Source organism: Gopherus evgoodei, chromosome 2 (assembly GCF_007399415.2).
Source record: "Gopherus evgoodei ecotype Sinaloan lineage chromosome 2, rGopEvg1_v1.p, whole genome shotgun sequence".
NCBI lineage: Eukaryota > Metazoa > Chordata > Testudines > Testudinidae > Gopherus > Gopherus evgoodei.
Window position 1 is genome coordinate 182,805,437 of NC_044323.1, and position 20,865 is coordinate 182,826,301.

The window sequence follows — 20,865 nt, forward strand, 5'->3', positions numbered from 1 at the left end:
AGAACTTTCTTCAGACTGTTGTCTTTTTAGATTAGCTACAACTTTATGGTTTTGAGATGCTTCATTTACTCTTCTTGTCCTCCCTCCCAAGCAGCCCGCAGCTATATCCCATACACAGAAAGAGCATGCACCTGGCATATTTACATACAGAAATATTTATGGACCAGAACAGACCATGCTTCAAACTGTATTAGGCTGCAATAAGCTTCTTCAATGGGAAACAAATGGAACAAAGAATGTGGTCATAGCCATCAACAGAGTGTTTGGTAGATTCAGGATTTCTCATTGGCAAATGTGAAATTCTGTCTGTCTAGCACCCACCTATGCTTCCTTTGCCTGTATTTGTCTCTCAGGATCCAACAGATGATTGGTACCAAAGAAAACAAAATAATTGTGGTAGGCATTTTCTTACCTTTCTATAGTTGATATGTCTCCCCCCAATAACCGCCAAACCAAACATACACACACAGAGTCATCCTAATAAATTGACCGCACTCCCAGCTGCTCAGGTTCACCATATGGGGTCTAGTGACACAGCTCCATCCCGCGGCAGTGCTTACACTGAGCACATAAGAAAGAAGTCAATTTAATTCAGGTAGTAACAAAGTGTTTGACAATAGCCTTCATCACCCGTTAAAGTTTTGTGCTAACAGTGAAACCAGGCATACCAATATACTTGTCTAGTTTTCAGCTACCCTCTCAGTTTCAGTTGATTATATTTGTCTTCACACCACTCTTGTTCATGGTACCAACCAAAGTACTCTCTTACCACATGAAATTTTGTTAGCTCTTTTAATGTTAAAGTGTATGGGGCAATCACACAGTCTTGCAGCAATATCTTTTGGTCTTCACAGAGGAGCCATCAATGGATGCAGAATCCTTCAGGATTCCATAGTGCAGGGGTTCTCAAACTGGGGGTCAGGAGGTTATTACATGGGGTGTGACAAGCTATCAGCCTCCTCCCAAAACCCCACTTTGCCTCCAGCATTTATAATGGTGTTAAATATATAAAAAGTGTTTTTAATTTAAGGGGGGGGCGCACTCAGAGACTATAGTGAAAGGACAAAAAAAGTTGAGAACCACTGCCATAGCATCTCTCCTCACTTTTTAAAAAATTATTATTAAAAAGTTTAAAGTATTCCTTCAAGATTGTTTGTTAGCTTTGCATTGGTTTACACATGCCTCTACACAGCACCTAGGATCAATCCTCAATCTCTCTCTCACACACACACACACCCCCCAAAAAATATCTTATTAGAAAAAAAAATGTAATTGTAATTGTTTGAGTCCCATAAGATGTCAAGCTTTCTCATTTGCTTATTCATTCATTTGCACTGGTACATAGTTGGGAGTTTTGCAGAGCTAAATTATCCTATTAGACCAATAGAGGGCCCTATTGAACTAGATTTCCTCTCCCCACAATCCCTTTGGAGTTGGGGGGGAGGGGGTTGGGGGAAGACAGCAAGGCAGGGAGAGTGCAATTGACAAGAGCAACTGAACACCAGAGAGAGAGAGAGAGAAAAAAAACCACATCTGTGGGTCTATGATGCTCTTTGTTTCCTATAGGACAACTAACCCCCTCATCATCCTCTGCCATCACTACCAGCAAAAGCATGCTGAAAATAGAATGGTCCTGTGGCTGGCACTCTAATGAAACAACTCTCCTCTTTTTGGAAAACAGTAAAAAAATAAACAAAGATTTATCAGAAGCAGAAATTTAATGCTGTCCACACTAACTGGCAAGGTTAATGTTTTGCAACCAGTTAAATCACTGTATATGAGTAACCAGCCCCTTTCCGATAGCTCAGCTAGTAACAGTCACGTTTTATCCACAGATTCATACAAACAGGGAGCCAGTTTTTTTCTAGTATTGGGTTGCGAATGAAAATTTAAGGTTTTTTTTCTGATTTAATTTTAAGCTTACAAAAACTGTCTCAACTTTGAGCCCCTTCTATTTTCTTGAGTTAAGATGATCACTGTAGTTGAGGCAGATTACTTTATGTTTGCATAGCACTATGAACAGTAGAGGAATATATAAGGATCATTTTTAGCATTTGTGTCTTCCTTATTGTAGCATGACAGAGTCTAATATTGTGAATACACACAACTGCCCAATGTAATAAGAACACCCAAAATCTTGAATCCTGGAGGAAGTTACTTCACATATATCCCCTAAATAGCATAGGCTAGATAGAAAAAAGTGAAATACAAATCTGCTGTTTGGCAATCTCAGAATCAGAGTTATTTTCCCCAGTAACAATGTACTTTAGGAATAGTTGACACTGTTGTTAATTTAGTTTTATATTGCAACTTTAAAGTATTTCACAGTTACATATGCCAAAATCCCTATTAGAGAAAGAAAGAAAGAATTTCCTGGTCAGAATCCTATAGTGCTCAAACTCTGTACTATACAAATCTGATTTTAGCTATGATTATTGTGGTTCAAAAACAAATGCTATTCATATATTACAAAAGATTTACTATAATCACAAAATATTAACTAAATGTTTGTATTGTACAAAGATTACATGTCAGTATGTATCTAGTTTGTACTGCTATTATCCAGTTTTGATAAGTATTCAAGTGTTCATTCAGATCAAGTAAGATCAAAGTTTAAAAACATTCAAAATTGAAATATATATCTTATGCAGCACATTTAGAGATCATCTCTTAGCTTTTCTTTTATTATTTATATATAGCATTAGATATGCATGGTGCTATGCAAAAAAATAAAGACTAGCCTGCCCCAAGGAAATAAGCTAAATTAATGTAAAATTAAGGATATGACAGCATAGGAGATAGGTTTGGGATGTGTGTGAGAGTGTGTTGGGTGGCTGAAGGGGGAGAAGGTGGTACGAGTGGCAGAGCAAGACGACGAGGGTGAACACAAAATGACCATACAGTTTGTTTGCAGCCTAGCTCAAGCATCTTAAAGGTTACAACGGCATGCTTCGTTTTAATACATATAAACACTATAGCTTAAGCCTTGAAGCAGTGAGCTTTGAAAAGGGACTTAGGTGGAGAGAGGAGTACAGGGAGGGTATAGATAGCCACATGGAAGAAGGCAAAGGACAGAAAGAGGCATTCAGTCAAGCAGCATGTGATGGAGAGGAACAGGAGCAGAGGTAGAAGGGACGTATATTGTGGAGAGCCTTGAAAGCAAAGGCTTGAGGAACTTGAAATTGGTTTAGAAGACAAAAGGGAACCGGTGGGGGCATTTTAAGAGGGACTGAAAGATATTCATAGCATTGCACTAAGTAGGTATTTTCTTGGCACTGAATACAGTGTTTTTGCCTTCTGCTATTTTCAATATCTAAAGCCCAACCCTAGCAGGTGCCCATCCAAGGCCTGGAGGGCCATGCAAAATCCAGATTGTAGCTCTACAGGGGGCCAGATATCCAGAGGGAAAGCCTATATACTCCAACGAACAAACATCATCTCTGAAAGGGCATGTTACAGAACCATCCATTAAGAAAAGAGAAACTAAGCCATAAGAGCAGCAAATTCCCCCTGCTGCACTCCTCTCATCCCATGCACCACCTTCAACAAGCCTCAGACTGGATTAATTAGCATACGGCAACCAGTGGAAGGATTTAAAAGGGCACTGACATGGGTTTTTTAATCATTTAAGAAACATTACTTGAAAACTGCTGTTTTAGAAGCTCCTGCCCCAACTGCCAAAAAACAGATGGAGACACTTCCTCTTTGAACGCCAGTCAGTAGCAAGCCACAACCACCAGGCCATTGGTCCTTTAAAACATCTCCAGCAGAGTGAAAGTCAACAAATCTGCTGCCCCATGAAGACCTTGGTGGTAGTGCCACTGAGAGCGGGGACAGTTTGGACTGTCATATTGGGATGCTGGTAATGGGAAGATAATTTTCCAAGAGCTCCAAGTAGTGTCTCAAACTCTGAGTTCCTACTGGCCAAGTACAATACAACAGTGATAATACAAGCTTCCCTACAATGCCAACTCTCAAACGTAACCTGAAAGGATCACCTGTAGGAAAAAAAGGTCATTCTCTGTGTTCAGCCAACCTTGGCAATATCAGCAGAGAGGCCAAAAAGGGTGCCAGACAGTTTTCATAAAAAACCAAATGTGAATACCCTACGTACACCCACGTGTGATGTGAAGCTGCGGTAATAATGTGTATTGTATTGCAATGAGGGACTGTCCATTTACGTAATTTTTTTTTCTCTCTCTCTCTCACTTAAAGTCAACTCCCTGTTTTTCTTCATACCACATGTTAAAGGTTACAAAGTTACCTCAATGGGGGCTGGCGTACTGGGGTTAGCACTTTATGAGCACGTGAATCACATGTGCCCAAATGAGAGTACAACACATTACCTGTTTCCTTAAGTCCTGAGCCGATCTATGAAGAGGGTGGTGGTTGTTAGCAGTGAGCCCTTTCGTTGAGGAGCCAATATTTGTAGTAGGATGGTGATTAGCAGCAGCCTGGTCTTTTCGGCTCTCAGCCCTGTGTTCACTGTTCCTTTCCTTCCCCGATGTGGTCTCTTTGCTTCTGTGTTTATGGGTAGTTTCTTTCTCCTTTGTTGACTTGCTGGACCCATTGAAGACTGGCAGGTGAGAAGGGAAAGGAGTGGAGAGATAGGGGTTGAGTGTGGGAACAAAAAAGAAAATATATTTGAAAACAGCTTCTTCATTTAAAAAGCTTAAAAAAAAACCAGACCTTTAAGCTGCTGTCAGCATTAGATGTTTAGTAGGTGCCTAGTTACATACAAATCAAAATAAAGACAAATAAAAAACTAGAGGGACTACCAGGTTACATTTTGTGTATCTATAAAAACAGATTCCCTGAAAACAGCCAGGACCTTAAACTATCAAAAACAGACAGAATTTAACATTTAAATTAACATTCACCAGGTATATTCCTGTTTTCACTGTCTGAACAAATACAGACCAGCAAATATGATGTTTGTTTACAGTTAGGGTGATCAGACATCCTGTTTTTAAAGAGACAATCTCATATTTAAACACTCTTGCAGGTGTCCTGACTTTTTCTTAAAAATGGGCAAATTCTCCCATATTTTCTGTCCCTCCCCCCCATCAGTAATGGCAGGTCCTGCTGCTGGCCAGAATCCTGCTCACCAGCCACCTGCCCACCAGCGGTGAGGTGGGGGGGTCCAGTGACCAACAAAGGGGGTGGATGCTAAGCTCCCAGGGCGGGGGCTTAGCACTCTCTTCTCACACATACAGACATTCGCCTTGCATCCTGATGCCAGGGAGCACAAGACTGCTCCCTCCCCTGTTGCACCACTTCTCTGGCTGGGCTCACTGAAGCCATGTAGTCAGGTTCCCTGGGCCCTGGTGCACAATGCATCCTTAGTAGGATTGCCAGTTTTGGTTAGATGTATTCCTGGAGATTTCATCCCATGACATAATCTTTAATTCCTGGAGACTTTAGGGCAATCCTGGAGGGTTGGCAACCCTAATACTTAGGGTTTAACCCCTTCCTGCCTGTTCTGGGTTATGTTGGTGGCCAGCAGCAGCCTGGAGGTGTTAGCTGCCTTTCCTTAGTGTGTGGGCAGGAAGTGACTAGCTGCCCTTTTTTTTTTTGGGTGCGGGGGGAGAGAATGAGTTTTGGCAAAACACAGACCAGGTCATTCCCCCCCCCACAGCTGGAAGCAGCTCCTGTCCCTTCGCTCCCACAGAGGGCAGAAAGGCTGCTACTGGCCACATTCCGGTGTGAACCCTGGCAGAAATCATGCGCGCGGGGGGGGGAGGGAGGGGGGAGATATGACTCTGCTGTCGGCCACACACCCCTGCCCCTTTGAGTGGGGGGCAGGGGTGTGTGGGGGGAATGTCACTGTTCCCGTGTGACCCCTATAGCCTTAAAGATAAGAAGGTAAATAAAAGGGACTCAGTCAATTAGATGTTAATTTGAACATCTGTACTGCATCGTTCTGACTGATTGCCGTAGAACTCGCTTGTATACCAGTAATTTTACCAAGTGTCCAATATTCAGCATAGAGAAATATGGTCACCCCCTATTTATAGTCAGTTTCTAATCAGTTTTCTGGAGTTACACTGTTGGGATTACAAACACTATAGGAGAATGGTGTTGCTTTAAAAAGAATTGTTTTCACTGGAATTTTTAAAAATTATGCAAGTGTTTCTTTGGAGAATATTCTAGTAATCAAACAACAAAAAAGGCTGTTGACTCAAACTGACTCAACAATTTCCCTTTAAGGTGTTTTCTTAGAGCAAAGGTGCTGCAAATAAAAAAGATTCCTTGATTAAGAAAGAAAAGGAACTAATGAGATGAGAAAATTAATTACTTTAACACAGAGATACTATTTAGAACATATTTTATAAGAGATTCTGGGCACACACCCCTAACTACTAGTGTTATTTGTTTGAAACACTTGCTTATGCGAATTAAATGAAATGCTTCTCCTAAAATGAAAGCTGCACTACAGCTTTTTCTCCTCAGTAAACATGACGCAGGCTTGCTATGCTTTCCATTAGATCCAGAACGGGGATTTCAGATCCACCTACACATGTTCTCTATTACTTTAAACAACAAACAAAAACACACCCTTAATGGACAGAATGATGTGCTTCTACATCTAGATTGCCTCAGTGGTGACTGCTTTCCCTCCCCCACCCACAGCACATGTTCAATGTGTCACGAATGGAGTGGTTATTTGGATTATTTACCAGGTTGGGTTGTGGTGGTAACATTCAAGAAGATGAATGTAAAAGTTTGAGGTCAGCTGGGTAACTTCATTCTTACATCCTCTGCACCTCCCATTTCCTGGGGCACAGAGCAAGTGGAAACTACCGTTATAACAAAAAATATTGAAAGGATGATCTCAGGATTAACAGCATCAGACTGAGACGCAGAAGATCTGAGATGAAATCTTGCTGCCACTGAAGTCACTGCAAGTTTTGTCACTGACTTTGACGGAGCCAAGATTTTTTCCTTGGTTTCTATTCCCAGCTCTGTCACAAACTTCATGTGTGACTTTGGGCAAGTCCTCTAGACTCTGTGCCTCAATCTCCCAATTTGTTAAACGGGGGTGATAATACATCCCTTTCTCTTAGGAGGTGTCAGGAGGATAAATTTATTCTTACTTGTAGTGAGCTCTAAGATCAGACAGAAGGCACTATGAAAACGCTATATATTAACCAAAGAGGATTTTGCAAAAATACTGTGGTGTTTTTTTTTTTAAATAAGATGCATTACACACACAATGAATTTTTAACTCTGTTAAAGATGGATTTCCTGACTGGATGCACGTGCATTTTTACTCAGTGGGAACAAACTGGGTTTACTGCATAAGTGGTTCTGCACACACAGAACCATAAGTCAAAAGATAGGTTTTCTGTATCCCGTTGCCATTTTATATCTGCAAATTCTCTCTCTCTCTCTCTCTCTCTCTCTATATATATATATATATATGAAAAGCATGAACAAGAGAAAGTATATTTTGTACTCAACAGATCATTAATTATAAGTGTCGTGGGAACCCTGCCAGTTTTACCCCTCTGAGTAATTATCTTTTGTCTTAATTTGTAAGATTCTTGAAAGCGGGAGAGGGAGAAGTAGGAGAGAGGAAAAATATATTCATTCTCACAGGAAAAACTTAAGCCCTGAAAACATAATAGAAAAAAAAAAGAGAAAACTGGATGCAAAGCAGTTCTAGTCATACCGTCCCTAATTAAAACAATAATTGGTATCAGCCTCTTTAAAGATCACTATTAATTTCTTTGAACAACACTAAGAACTGGTATTGTGCCCATATAAAAAACACCACTCTAATAATGAATACAAGTATACCTATTTATATACAAACCTCTCAAAGTTAAATTAGGCTTTAATGCTAAAAAAAAAATCAAACATTTACAGTAAAAACATAAAAATTCTCATTCTGATCTCACCAAGTGAAAGTGAGAAGTAAATCCATTCAAGTTAATGAAATTACACCAGTGTGAATCAACATAAATGAAATGGGACTCTGGCCTGAAGTGCTGACAAAAGGTCATTTCTATGAAATTATAAAAGTATCACCATATGAGAAAAATAATTAAAGGGGAAAATCATATTGTCAAAGTGTCTCTGACTAGAAGAAAGCAACATACAGTTTTCTTTTTCTTAGGCAAGTGCGATACTACTGAGATTAAATCTCATTTAAAACAAGCCAGCTACTAATTCCTGGTATCTGGCTGTCTGTTTTGAGAAGTAGGAAGGTCATACCTTTACAGCTTATCTAAACAAAACTGAATATACATATTTATTCATTACAGTGACAGTGTCTGCCACCCCAGAAATACTCTCATCTGCCTGCTAGCTAAATTTCTGCTTTTCTTATACACCTCTACCCCAAAATAACGTGATCCTATATAACACAAATTTGGATATAACGATAACGTGGTGAAGTGTTGCTCGGGGTGGGGGGTGCACACTCTGGTGGATCAAAGCAGGTTCGATATAACGCGGTTTCAGCTATAATGTGGTAAGATTTTTTGGCTCCCGAGGACAGCGTTATATCAGGTTAGAGGTGTAGCAGTTTTCTTACTAAGTGTACTCTCAACTGAAAGTATGGAAGAAAAAGGTTTCAGTCTTTAATTGTGTTTGTAGAAAACAGCTTCAAGGAAAAACCTTTTGGAGTCTTTAATTATTATGCTATTATAAGCAAGCAGGTCTGTTCTCCTAAAAGAGACTTCAGTTAAAAAGCAAGTAAGAGAGAGAACTATCCCCAAGCAATAACAACCTCTATAGGCAAATTATTAATCAATGCATATAATTTCAAACAAGACGGTTCAGAACCATTTAATCTGATGGATCTGTCAACACCTATACTCAGAATACTGTTTCCCTAAAGCAGTTTGAGAAATATATGGAGTGCATGCAACTCCCTCCTCTAAGTCAGTGGCGATGACCAAATGTGCGAAGGAAACAGAACCCTTAACTCAAGCCTTGTCTGTACTGGGGTTTTTAAGCCACTGGTATAGCTGCACCGGTGGAGAGCCTTAGGGTACATGATTTTCACAGGTGCAGCATGATTTGTACCAGCATGGCTTCCCCTGGTTCAGCTCTCGTGTTTGTATTCTGAGCATACGTAGTCACAGAAAGGTTCAGATATGATGACTTTCGGCTGTTGTGTCTGAAACCTGCCCCACTACAAATTGCACTGCACTGGTGTAAACTGTGTCCACAGTTGACATCTGACTGGTACCACTACAATGGTGGCTCAAAACCCCATTACAGATAAGGCCTCAGCTCTTCTCATTACTGGGGATAAATTACAGTTGAGAAAAATTGCCACTTACTGAGTTTTTAAAATTTACTGCACTTTTTGCAACACTTTTTCTAAGAAAAGTCCTTAAAAACTAAACACATACCCAAGTTTGCTAAGCCACAGCCAGCCACCAGAGCTGCTTTGTACTGTATATGAGGATAGCTAAACTCAGTCTCATAAATATTTAAAACACTAACTAGTTAGGATCAAGCTACAGCTGGCTCTTTGTATAGAGCTTTCCCTCACAAACACTGCTTGGGCTTATCCTACCTTATTTTTACACTTGAGATACTGTATGAATGTATTGGGATGATTAGTGAGAAACCTATTTGTGGCAGATTCTCCTATGCACCGGTATTTTGAGGATAAGGCAATGTGCAGCAGAGCCTGTGCTGCATTAACAAAATGAATCTACACATTAATAACACTGTATTTAATAAATAATAATTATATATATAAAATCAGGAGGGGAACAGGGGTAAAAAGGAGAAGTTTTATTTTGGAGAGGAAAAGGGAACCTCAGCAATTTCCTGAACAGGAGCTAGATATTCAGATACACACCTCATATCGTTACATACATCTCTCCCCAAACACGATAATAAATACAAATTGACTGCCTGGTACTAATTCTGCATTTTTATACAAAGACACCCTCCCCCCTCGCAGAAATTCATTTTTAAGTCAGTGTGTCTGAAAACATTCATTTGGCTCCCAAATAGCCTTAAAGGACCAAACAATTTTAAAAGGTTTTTCCCTCCTGCATGAACTAGAGATGTTGGATATTCACCCAAATCTAACTATTTTAAAGCATTGTCACAAGTTTTCTTTAGGTGCCATATATCTTCAGAGTTGTACTAAGCATTTCTCACAAACTTGCTTTCTGACCCCACAAATTCTTCTATGTCGGTTTAAGGAGGTACTTACTACATCATCAGATGCTGAACTGAATAAAATAGGATGGCATTGTTGTACATGTACCTCAACCCTAGCTCAACTTTATCTAAACTGTAGGTGCACAATTCCATGGTAAGATTTCTTGCTGAATTCTAAAGTTAAAAGGCAGTTGTAGTGGATTATGCTGTAAGTTTCTTGCAGCCAATTATGTCATTTAAAACGATGTGTAAACAAGTATGTGGTGGGGGAGAGGGAGGAATGTTAATGATGTAAAATATTTTTGTTTTTCAAACCTTCAAAGCTAAAATGCAGAGTTTTGTCCTATTCTAGCACCTACCTCACTATTCAACTCACCTATCCATCATGACCAACAGATGTCAAAAGGGTCTCTCATCAAGTAGCGAGTCCATATAACATTAGCCCATGTGAGGTAACAAGTCTTTCATTCTTTTTCAGTTTCAGGCTCCCCTATTCCTTTCTTCAGGTCATGAGGCTTTTAGGTAGCTGAGATACAAGAGTCCCAAACTGTGTTGTCTAATTTGCATATTTAGATATGCAAATTACTGCAGGACTGGTAATTTTCACATTATAAATATTTTTGCAGAAAAATTATATGTGCAAAAATATGTTTATTGCAACAATTACTGGTTCTTTGGTATTTCAACAAAAGGCTGCAAATCGTACAAATAAGTGACAACTCACTCTCTAGGCTAGCACTCTGCCTCTAAAATATTCTTATTCTATACTGGGGAAAACAAACAGATATGTTTCTATGGCTTTTTTTCCCCTTGCCAAGACAAATCCAATTGGCTGTGATAGAAGTTGTACCTAGGGTGACCAGACAGCTAGTGTGAAAAATCGGGACGGGGGTGGGTGAGAAATAGGCACCTATACAAGACAAAGCCCCAAATATCGGGACTGCCCCTATAAAATCGAGATATCTGGTCACCCTAAGTTGTACCTCATGCATATATTCTGAAACATAAAATTCAATGCAGAACAAAACTGAGTAGCATAATTTGCATTCAACTACACATTCAGGATTCCCATGCAAACATTCAGAAACACTGACATTCACAAGTGATGCTACTTATGGCATAGCTCACAGGAACAATACACTGAGTGATGCATTGAAGTGAAGAATAATAAGCACCCCCTGATCTCTTACAGGGAATTTGTTACTACGAGTCTATATATGTACGGAGAAACATTTTGCTAAATTACCCACTGCAAACTGAGAACTGAAGTGTTCTTTCTTCAGTGTTTTCTTTTTCTTTTTTTAAATAAAGAAGCAGGATGCCTTAAAATCCAACATAGTATTTGCAGTGATGTCTCCTTGCCTAATCAACATTAAGAGTGAAAATGTATTTGCCAGAAAGGTTTTTAAATGTGACCCTTCCAAGAATAGTTTTTTTCTCCTCTGCCCAAAACCCCTAATAGTAACAGTTTTACAAACCATATTCTAGACACATTTCAGAACATGGTTTATAACGGTTTTGGATACTGTTAGGCCCAGTTTGCACTGGCCAAGGAAATAGTTTTTATGGAGAAAAGTTGAGCTTGGATGACTGAGCATACTGAGAACAAAAGAGACCTTCACAGATAAGGGAGCGCCACATTCACAGATCTCTCCGTTTTTGACAAATTTTTTTTAATTGAGGTCAGAAATACGGAATCCTGAAATCTTTACAGTTGAAGAAGTTAGCCAATCACTACTTTAAGCTTCTTAGTCTGCTACAAGAGAATTGTGATTCTCCCATTTTGGGGAGTTTGCAAACATTTTACAAGCACTGCGCATCTAAGCCATGCCAATTATGGAGGTATGTGCTCAAGGTCAAAATGAGTGAATGGTTCAGCTGAGATTAAAATTCAGTCTCCAGAACTTCTGTTCTAACCACTGCAACACAGAAACTCCTCTGTTTTCCATAAATTAATGCTGAAATTCACCACAAAATTCTATAATATATATCAGGAAGCCTGAAGTTAAAAGGCAACCACATGATTTTAAAAGAACAGAAAGACCATTGATGCACATTCTATACATCTATTTCAACCATTTTAAAATACTATAACAGCAAGAGTGATTTTTTTTTTTTTTTATTCTCACTAAAGATTCATCTGGTCTCTTAGCTAGTAAGATAGTCTTTGAAGTCATCTGCAGAGTGGAAATCAAGTGATTCAATTGATTAGTTTTTAGCTTTCACCATTTTAACCCTTGGAGTGAATCCTAAAGCAATTAAAATCACTCTGACTGGGAGCTCAATGCCACATTTAGCTTTAGGGCTTACTCGAAACATTACACACACACACACACACACACACACACACACACACACACACACACACACACACACACACACACACACACACAAAGATCCACACAATGGAGGGAAAAAAGTCATTGGTATTTTTCAATTTGGTAGAGATTTTACAAACTACATGTAGCACTTGTTTGTGCTTTAGTCCATGAACATGCAATTTACAAGAATTATCACTTTTATTCTATGTTACTATCCACAAGCAACTATAAATTCTCTCCTTTAGAGGAAATGCTGCTAAGCTCATATTAATCAATCTGCTCTTTTGTCTGGCTCATCTTGCTGCTACACATTCAAAAATAAATTAAAGTTCCCATAAACAATTCTAAGACAAACTGTATCTGGTGTGTATGGTGACAAATTACTCCACAAGATGCACCTGAAACTGTACAAAGGACTCCTTTTCACCAAATATTAATGTCTGACCAAAACTAAAAGCCAGGAAAAGACTCCATCATCATCATCATCATCCAAGTCTTTAACAGGGGCTGCTGCAAACTCATTTTAACAGCTGCTAGACTCTCCCCATATCAGTTAGTGGTACCAACTTTTAAAAGCACAGCGCCACCATTTTCCCTCGTGGCAACTGCACCAATCTCTCAGAAAACAGTTTAACCACAAAATTATTGCTGCCTGCACTTTGATATTGCGTCAGGGACAATGCCGATCATACTACTGCATATTTCTCTCTCCACTCTAGCATGAAGGTTTCGGAGGGAAGGTGGAGGAGGAAACACTTATCTCCCTATACATTCTCCTACTTTATGTCACAGCTAGATATTCACAGTGTGATGGAAATACCAAGGAAGTGGGACTATAACAATACATGTAATAGTGCAGCAGGGTAGGAAGAAAGAAGCCAATTTACTCATTCTTCTAATACAAGTAAAACTAATTCACACGTATAAAAGTTTCTAATGTGTGTATATTTTCTACTTAGGCAACACCACAGAACAAAAGACTCCACAGTTTACAAAAAACATAAATAAATAGTCTGTAAGAACTGAGTATACAACACATCACATTACTGCTACAGGCCAGTACAATCATAGTGGTAAATGATCATGTTATCCTGGAAATTTAAGAGGCGTCCTGTATTTATTAGGAAGCAATTATTTGACACTATCTAATGACACTAATCAAACTTTGAACCTTTGCTGCTTTATGTCATAGCAAAGGTTTAACATTTTCAGGCCTATAGTGTTTGTCGACACATAGTACTGTAAAAACAAGACTTTAATCCATTAAAAATTGACTCTCATGCTAGATTAAGCTCAACTGGGGCAGCCATTCCCATCTGCTTTTGCATGTGGTCTCATTTGAAATAGACAGACACAAACCAGCAACAAATATGACAGACACTGAAACTTAAGGAACTCTCAAACAAGGCAGCTTTTAATACATAAACCACCTTCTGGGGGAGATTATGTTTCATCACCTTTAACAAAACATTTCACATAATCCCTCATGTACTATATAAAGGTCTTCAGCATAACTATTAATGCATAAGCCTCACTTATATTGACTCTGATTAGTGATGAAGAGTATCAAATCAATATTAAGAGTGAAAATAATTAACATTATATCCCCAACTGAGGGTTCAGGTGTGTCTGGTTTCAAGCTAATTTCAAAGTGGCTGCACTTCAGGGAATTCTCAAAGAAAATGTGCTAATGTACAGTAACCGTTCTGGCACAACATAAGCAGCATGTATTTAAAGCCCTGCATCTTACAGAGCAGATAATCTCATTTGCACTATGCACAATTCTGTACTTGTTAATTCTGCACTTTGATGCAAGGTGTAAAGTTTGGATCTTACAATCAAAGGTGTTCAGATTCAGGTCTTTTACAACACTAAAATTGTTGCTAAAAACTTGTGAACTGTAGTATGGCCAGGTATCCTCTTCCCTTCTATTTCTGTGCAACTAGCCCAAAAACAGAGAAATAAACTTATAACCATCTTAAGTGAAGGGTAAGAAACATAAAGTGCCACACCTAAAAAAAGGGCTAATAGAGTATACCCAGAAACTAGTGCCCGGGGGGGGGGGGAGAGGGGGCGCAGCGGAAGGGTTCCACTGGTTTTGTGACCAGGTGGATGGATGGATGCATGCATGCATGCATGCATGCATGAGGGAAGGCAGAACATGCAGAAACTGAGAACACACAGAAGAGAGTGACAGACAGAGGCAAAAAGCAAGAAAACCAAGAAACAGCCTGTAAGCATAGTGTGGTCCTGGAAAATAGCTAGAAGGAAGATGTTTGGGTCTGATGCTAGCTAATGAGGCTTGGGTGGCAAGCTACAGAATTGCTCCTTTTGTTCTTGGTTCCTCCTGCTTTTGGAGAAGCAGAATTTTGTACAGTCCTTATAAATAAACCAGACTGCACCAAGGTACCAGACTCCATCAATTTCTACTTCCGACCAGAACATCCCCCGAGTCCTGAACTTTGACTAGCTGCTTGGGTCAAGAAGAGGCAATACCACCTTTGATCCTACAAGCAGTTCCTCATAAAGAAAACTCTTGTGCAAAATAGGAATGAGACAGCAAGAAGCAAAGAAGCCTGGATCTCCTAGTGTTTTCCTCAGAAGGAAGAAAGAGCAAAGAACCCAGGTGCAGCCAGCAATGGCCACTTCCATCGTCCCTGGAAAGCCGGCTATGACAAGGAGTTTGTGCCCTTCTGCAGAGAGAAGGGAAAGGATCCAGCAGATATTGCAGGGTCAACTATTCATAGCAAAGAGCTATTGTGGATGGGAATTGGGAATACAGAATGTGTTTATTGTGGTGAACAGCCCTGATTTAATATAGGGCAATGCTGACGTCTATTGGACCATGTAGGCTTTGGTGGTAGTGGGACATGGCCGATAAGGTTCTTTTCATCCTGGCTAGTAGGCTTAGTCCTGAGGTTAGTAGGTGTTGAGTACATGTTGTGGTGACACACACCGATTAGTTTATCTGGATATGACTGACAACCATAGGAAAATAGATTGTGACTAATGCACAGCTGATGATATGCAAATAAATAAATAAAATGTAGGGGTGAAGTCCGATGTTACTGACAAGGCTAACACTGCAGCTTAGAAACTCAGCTGCAACAGTTTCTAAACTGCAGTGTTAGCCTTGTCAGTAACATCGGACTTCACCCCTACATTTTATTTATTTATTTGCAACATCTAACATTAAAAATGCTCCTTCTTGGATATATTTTGGTAACATTTATTGATTATTTTGGTTTTTATATTTAAATTAATAACATTAAATTATTCCAGATTAAATATCTAAGTAAAGGCAGCTAGGAAATGCCAAACAATAGCATCAGGGATTAGCAAAACTGTTTTCACCATATAGCTCTAATCAGCTCCCTGGCTACTCATTTGTATTTCTCCCACAGACCGACAGAATTGCAGCCTCTAGACAGAAGCTGGATAAAAGGGAAGATGCAAACCATTTTCATAGCATGGACAGTATCAGTTTTCTCCCAGATGTGAAGTCACTGCAGGGCTGAGAATATAATTCAGTTCTTAGAATTCTTTACGAGGCAGTGTCCCCCGCAACCCCCACCCTCTCTTCTCAACTGTATGCCGCAGGAAGACAGACAGAATGATTTAGGACCTACCATGCCCATTTGGAACATGCTTATGTGTTTTTCCTTTCCTGGGGGTTGACTGGCATGAAGATGAAGCATTGTTTGTGGCTGCCTTTGTATCCTCTGTCTCCTCGTCCTCTTCTTCATCCTCCTCCTCATCCTGAGAGCTTCCAAAGTATACCATGTTGCTGGGCAGCGCTGGAGAACCTGATCATTATGAAGAAAAGGCTCATTAATGTCATTCCATTATTCCTCTGAGCTACCAGCATTAATCACAACCTAATTTAGTGTTAAACATAGCGGAAAGAGGAGGTCAGACTAATGCATGCCTTCAGTTTTAGTAATGCTATTACAAAAGGGATGTATACAAAGGCCACACTTCCAGACTCTATTACTAAGTTAAAACAACAACAAAAAACAAAAACAAAAAAGAAGTTATTCCTAAAAGCCCAGATTAACAGTCCTATTTATTCAACAAAACACTTAAGCACATGCCTAAAGCTGAGCATGTCTCTAAGTGCTTTGCTGAACAGTGGTGGTCTTAGCCATGTGTTTAAATGCTTTGCTGAATTGCGGCCAAAGAGTATGGATAAACTAACCCATAGGCCAGGAACACTTTGAAGTAATAATACTTAGTATTTATAGTGCTTCCCAGCTGTAGATCTCAAAGTACTTTACACAGATGGGTTATTGTCTCCATTCTATCGATAGAAAAAAACAAGGCACAAAGAAGTCTAAGTAACTTGCCTGTGTTCACCCAGCAGGTCAATGGTAGACAGTGGAATAGAATCAAGATGTCCTGATTCTCTGTCCACTACCCAGTCTTCTGGCTATGCTCCCTCCCAGATCTCCTATGTGTCATAAAATGTGCCATCTCATTTGACTTGCACACAAAAGGACAAATATTTTTAAATGTACCGATCAGTAAAAGACATATGAGAAATAAAAAGTGCAGTGAACAACAAGCCAGGATTAGATTTTTAATGAATATCCTGGCACAGCATTTCCTTTGTGTGTGTGTAATGTGAGCGTATGGGGTTTTCTGTACTACTCAAGGATACGGGATTGTCTCCCTCTAGTAGCTACTTTACCATACACAAATACTATTGACGCCTAAAGAACAACCTCCCATATTCCACGTTAGAGGTGTGATCTTGAGATAAGAGAGTCCCCAGTAGGGACAGATGCCCAAGGGTATTCTATGCAGCTATGCACACAAAGGTTTATTGGTGTTCCAAAAAAAAATCTCCATGAAAATGGAGCTTATTAATGTACTACTGTCCTATTGATAAATAAGAGTGGAAAGTTCTGCAGAGCTGCAAAAAGTAGTTTACCATTTGGTCTGAGAGACCTTCCGCAAACCCTTTGGAGCTGCGATTATGCTTGTTTAATTTTTGGTGCCTTGTTGTTCATTTGTTGTGACTTGCTGTAAATTGCCACATAGTTTCTGCACTATATAAACGATGCATTGTTATAAAAACCTACAGTTTATTCGAGTTAATACTTGGGTTTAATATTTCCTGGCTCAACTGGACATCAGGAAAGTGGTTCTCACAACACAAATTATGCTGGAAGGGGATGAGGAATCTATACAAAGTATCTGTGACGCCTTGGAAAGAGTGGCTGGAAACATCAACCTTGTTTTGAGGATCACGTGATTAGCTCTACAACCTTGGTCTCCTCAGAAGTAAAAATATATTTTGGGATTTGACTGCTCAGCAGTTCTGAAGGCAACTTGTTTTCTAGGAAGAAACCCTATTTCCTCTGTTGGGCCTCACCTAACTACGTCATCATCAGAGTTGGTAACAGCAGCAAGAAACACCTGCTTCCAATAGCAAGAGTAGCCCTAAGAGGATCTGTAGGGGGCCTGCCACCTGTATCCCCTACAAACATTTCTGGCAGAAGCCAAAGAAGAATCACTCCTCTCCCCAAAACAGACGAGAAGCCGCTCATGTGGGGAGAAGGTGAGTGTGGCTGTCAAGACGCCAGGGCTTACTGCACTGAAGACACCCAGGCTTTGACCATACATAGCAGTCTCTGTCCTCAACTTCTTTAGCAACCCTTGCATCTGCTGTGGGAGGGCACCAAGCAGCTACTTTTCTCCCTCTCCAGCAGCCTTACCTGTAACATGAGAAAAAGGCGGTGAGAGCACAACTAGAGTACCCTCTTGGCAGTGGATCAAGACCTGTAGCAAGGGGAAGAGCCTGAGGTCAAAGGCTGCTACATAGGACCACACAGACGGAAGCAGTTAAGTGGGTTCAGCTGCTCACTTCAGCTTGCTCTCACTCCCCCTATGTACCCATCTCCTCACCTCCCACCCAAACATCTCCTCTTCACTTCATCACTATACACATGTCTCCACATCTATTCCGGTGGGCATGGTGATTTTCTCATAGATATCTGCTAGACTAGAGACAGCACAGGTGATGCTATCTCTTCCTTACGGCTGAGGCTGCCTTTAGAAGCACGAGCTAAAGCCCTGCCTGGTGGCAGCCGGTGCTGTCCCTGATACCACTTACTGGCCAGGAGCATGAGGTAGGTTGTACCAGCAACACCCAGCACAGGATGGTGCTTTTCTCTGCAAAGAGATTATAATATTATGTTACGCGCGCGCGCACACACACACACACACACACACACACACACACACCTCTCTCTCTCTCTCTCCTGGTCTACTGCACACCCTGACCATCACATTTCTACAGAATGAGGATCAGCAAAAACAGGATTCCAGATGTGCTTGAAAGCAAGAAAATTGAAGCAGCTAACAAAAAATGAATAGGACATTTTTCTGCAAGACAGAAACTTTCTGTCACACCATAAGCAATCGTCTGAAGAAGATGAGAGGTGCTGGGAGGGAAACAAACAATTCCTTTTGGACTGGCCCAGCTCTTCTGCAGTAACTGTCTCAAGGATGCAATAACCCTAGGACAGTTCTGAATGAAAAAGACATTCCTCCTTTCTCTTCCCTCCACACTAGTCTGCAGTGTGTATCCAAGAATTACTGGCTCTGCATGTTGTGGCAACTCACTCCATGAAATCAGTTTCAAGGACCACTAGCTTGATGCCATCACCACACAAATCCTGGCAGGAAAACAAAGTTACTGTACATTCTGAGATGCCAGTTTTCAAAAATGTAATAGCTGCTGCCTTCATTGATTCAATTTAATGCTCAAAACGCACCAAGCTATGAAGCCTGTAAAATTTCAGAAGAAGGAGAATACCGAAAGAAAGTCAATTAGCAAAGACAGCTTTTAACTAAAATAAACAAACAATAAATAAATAAATAATGCACATTTTACAAAAACAAAAACAGAGGTGGCTGAATATGAATACCCAAATCCACATGCACCTCAAGCTTTTAGCAGTTTTGGATCTGGATCCATATGTTATTGATCAGTCCCACATTTACTGTGCGTTTTTCCTCTTTGATTACAGAACGGGCAAACTGTTCTTCAGAGAAGAAATTAAGTCTAACTATATGTGAACACAGTATCTAGCAGTGTTGATAATATAATAGCAATAATAACCCCACTTCAGCTCAAAGCTCATTATTGTAGAGTACAAATTTGCTCTAAAAAGGAGAACCCAGTGGAGAGCACAGCTATAGCCATCTTTCTTGGCCCCATTCATTCTATTAACATGCCATCTCTAGTTGGAACACTTTAATTATTTTCAGTTGTGAACTGTGAACAACAAGGGTTAAACCACATTCCTCTGACAGCTGAGACTGGTTGGGGAGTATACTTCCAGCCCAGGCGGTCACCCATCCAAGGACTAGCAGTTTCCAATAATACAGTAGAATTGCACTAATTCTCACTTCACTAATCTAGCAAGTCTAAAGTATAATACATCAGAGAAAACCTACTGTTCTCCCCCTTCTTTCATCAGAGATTTATTAAGGTGACCTGCAAAAAAGAAATAAAAGAACTTATGCGCTTTTTAGATTTTTTTTTTAATTTACTATTATGTAGAGAGAAGGCAGACAAGGATTTTCATTTTTAAATTAGGAAGGGTTTTATTTTCCTGCTTACATTAAAGATTCAGGTTCTGTCTAGGCTAGAAAACACGGACTTTTCTACACCTAAGATTGACCTGGTTTGACTTAAGGTGTGATTTAAAATCAGTTTAGTTAAACAGATACAAAAGTCTCTTATGACCCCTCTTATTCTGATTTAAATCAGGTTTATTTCAGCTGAGTATATCAGGAAACAGTTTAAAGAGATAAACCACTCTTAAGCCAAAGTATCTCCCAGTACTAAACTCCGCTTGCAGAATCTTTCTCCCTGGCAAGATATGGAGTCCTGCAAACAATCTTCCTTTGTAGGGGAGCCTCAATCTGCTAATTACTGTGAAAAATAACAATTGCCTTATCTTCACTAGGATTTCGCCTTGCGTTAACTTAGCACACCTTTTTTCCTACTGAAAATGGGCCATGGGTTTGCTGTTCTCAGGTTTCCACTGGAAAAATAAGCATGACAGAAACTCAAATGACTAAAATGTTTCTTTCAAAGAAAGAAACAGTATCCACCCAATCAGATGCCCACAAGAGATATTTTACAGGAATTACTTTATGCGAGTTTTAATTGATCATCATTATGTTAACAGTGAGTTCTGTCTAGCAATTTTCTGGATATTTTGTCTTTTACTACAAAAGGATTGCAAATAAACTCTGAAGAACATAAGAACGGCCATACGAGGTCAGACCAATGGTCTATCCATCCCAGTATCCTGTCTCCTACAGTGGCCAAGCTTTGGGAGTGTGCAAAAGAGGCAACTGAAGTGATCCACCCATCTTCCCTTCTCGG

General features: G+C 39.9%; 1 protein-coding gene across 1 annotated transcript in view; it reads right to left on the bottom strand.

Annotated features, from left to right (window-relative positions):
• Positions 1–20,865, bottom strand: part of JARID2 (jumonji and AT-rich interaction domain containing 2) — a 329,429-nt gene that overhangs the window by 48,657 nt on the left and 259,907 nt on the right. The window contains exons 5-6 of the mRNA XM_030552478.1: positions 16,088–16,264; positions 4,347–4,576 (exon numbers count right to left, since the gene is read on the bottom strand). Of these exons, the coding sequence (XP_030408338.1) occupies positions 4,347–4,576; positions 16,088–16,264 (407 nt within the window). The remainder of the gene's footprint in view (positions 1–4,346; positions 4,577–16,087; positions 16,265–20,865) is intronic.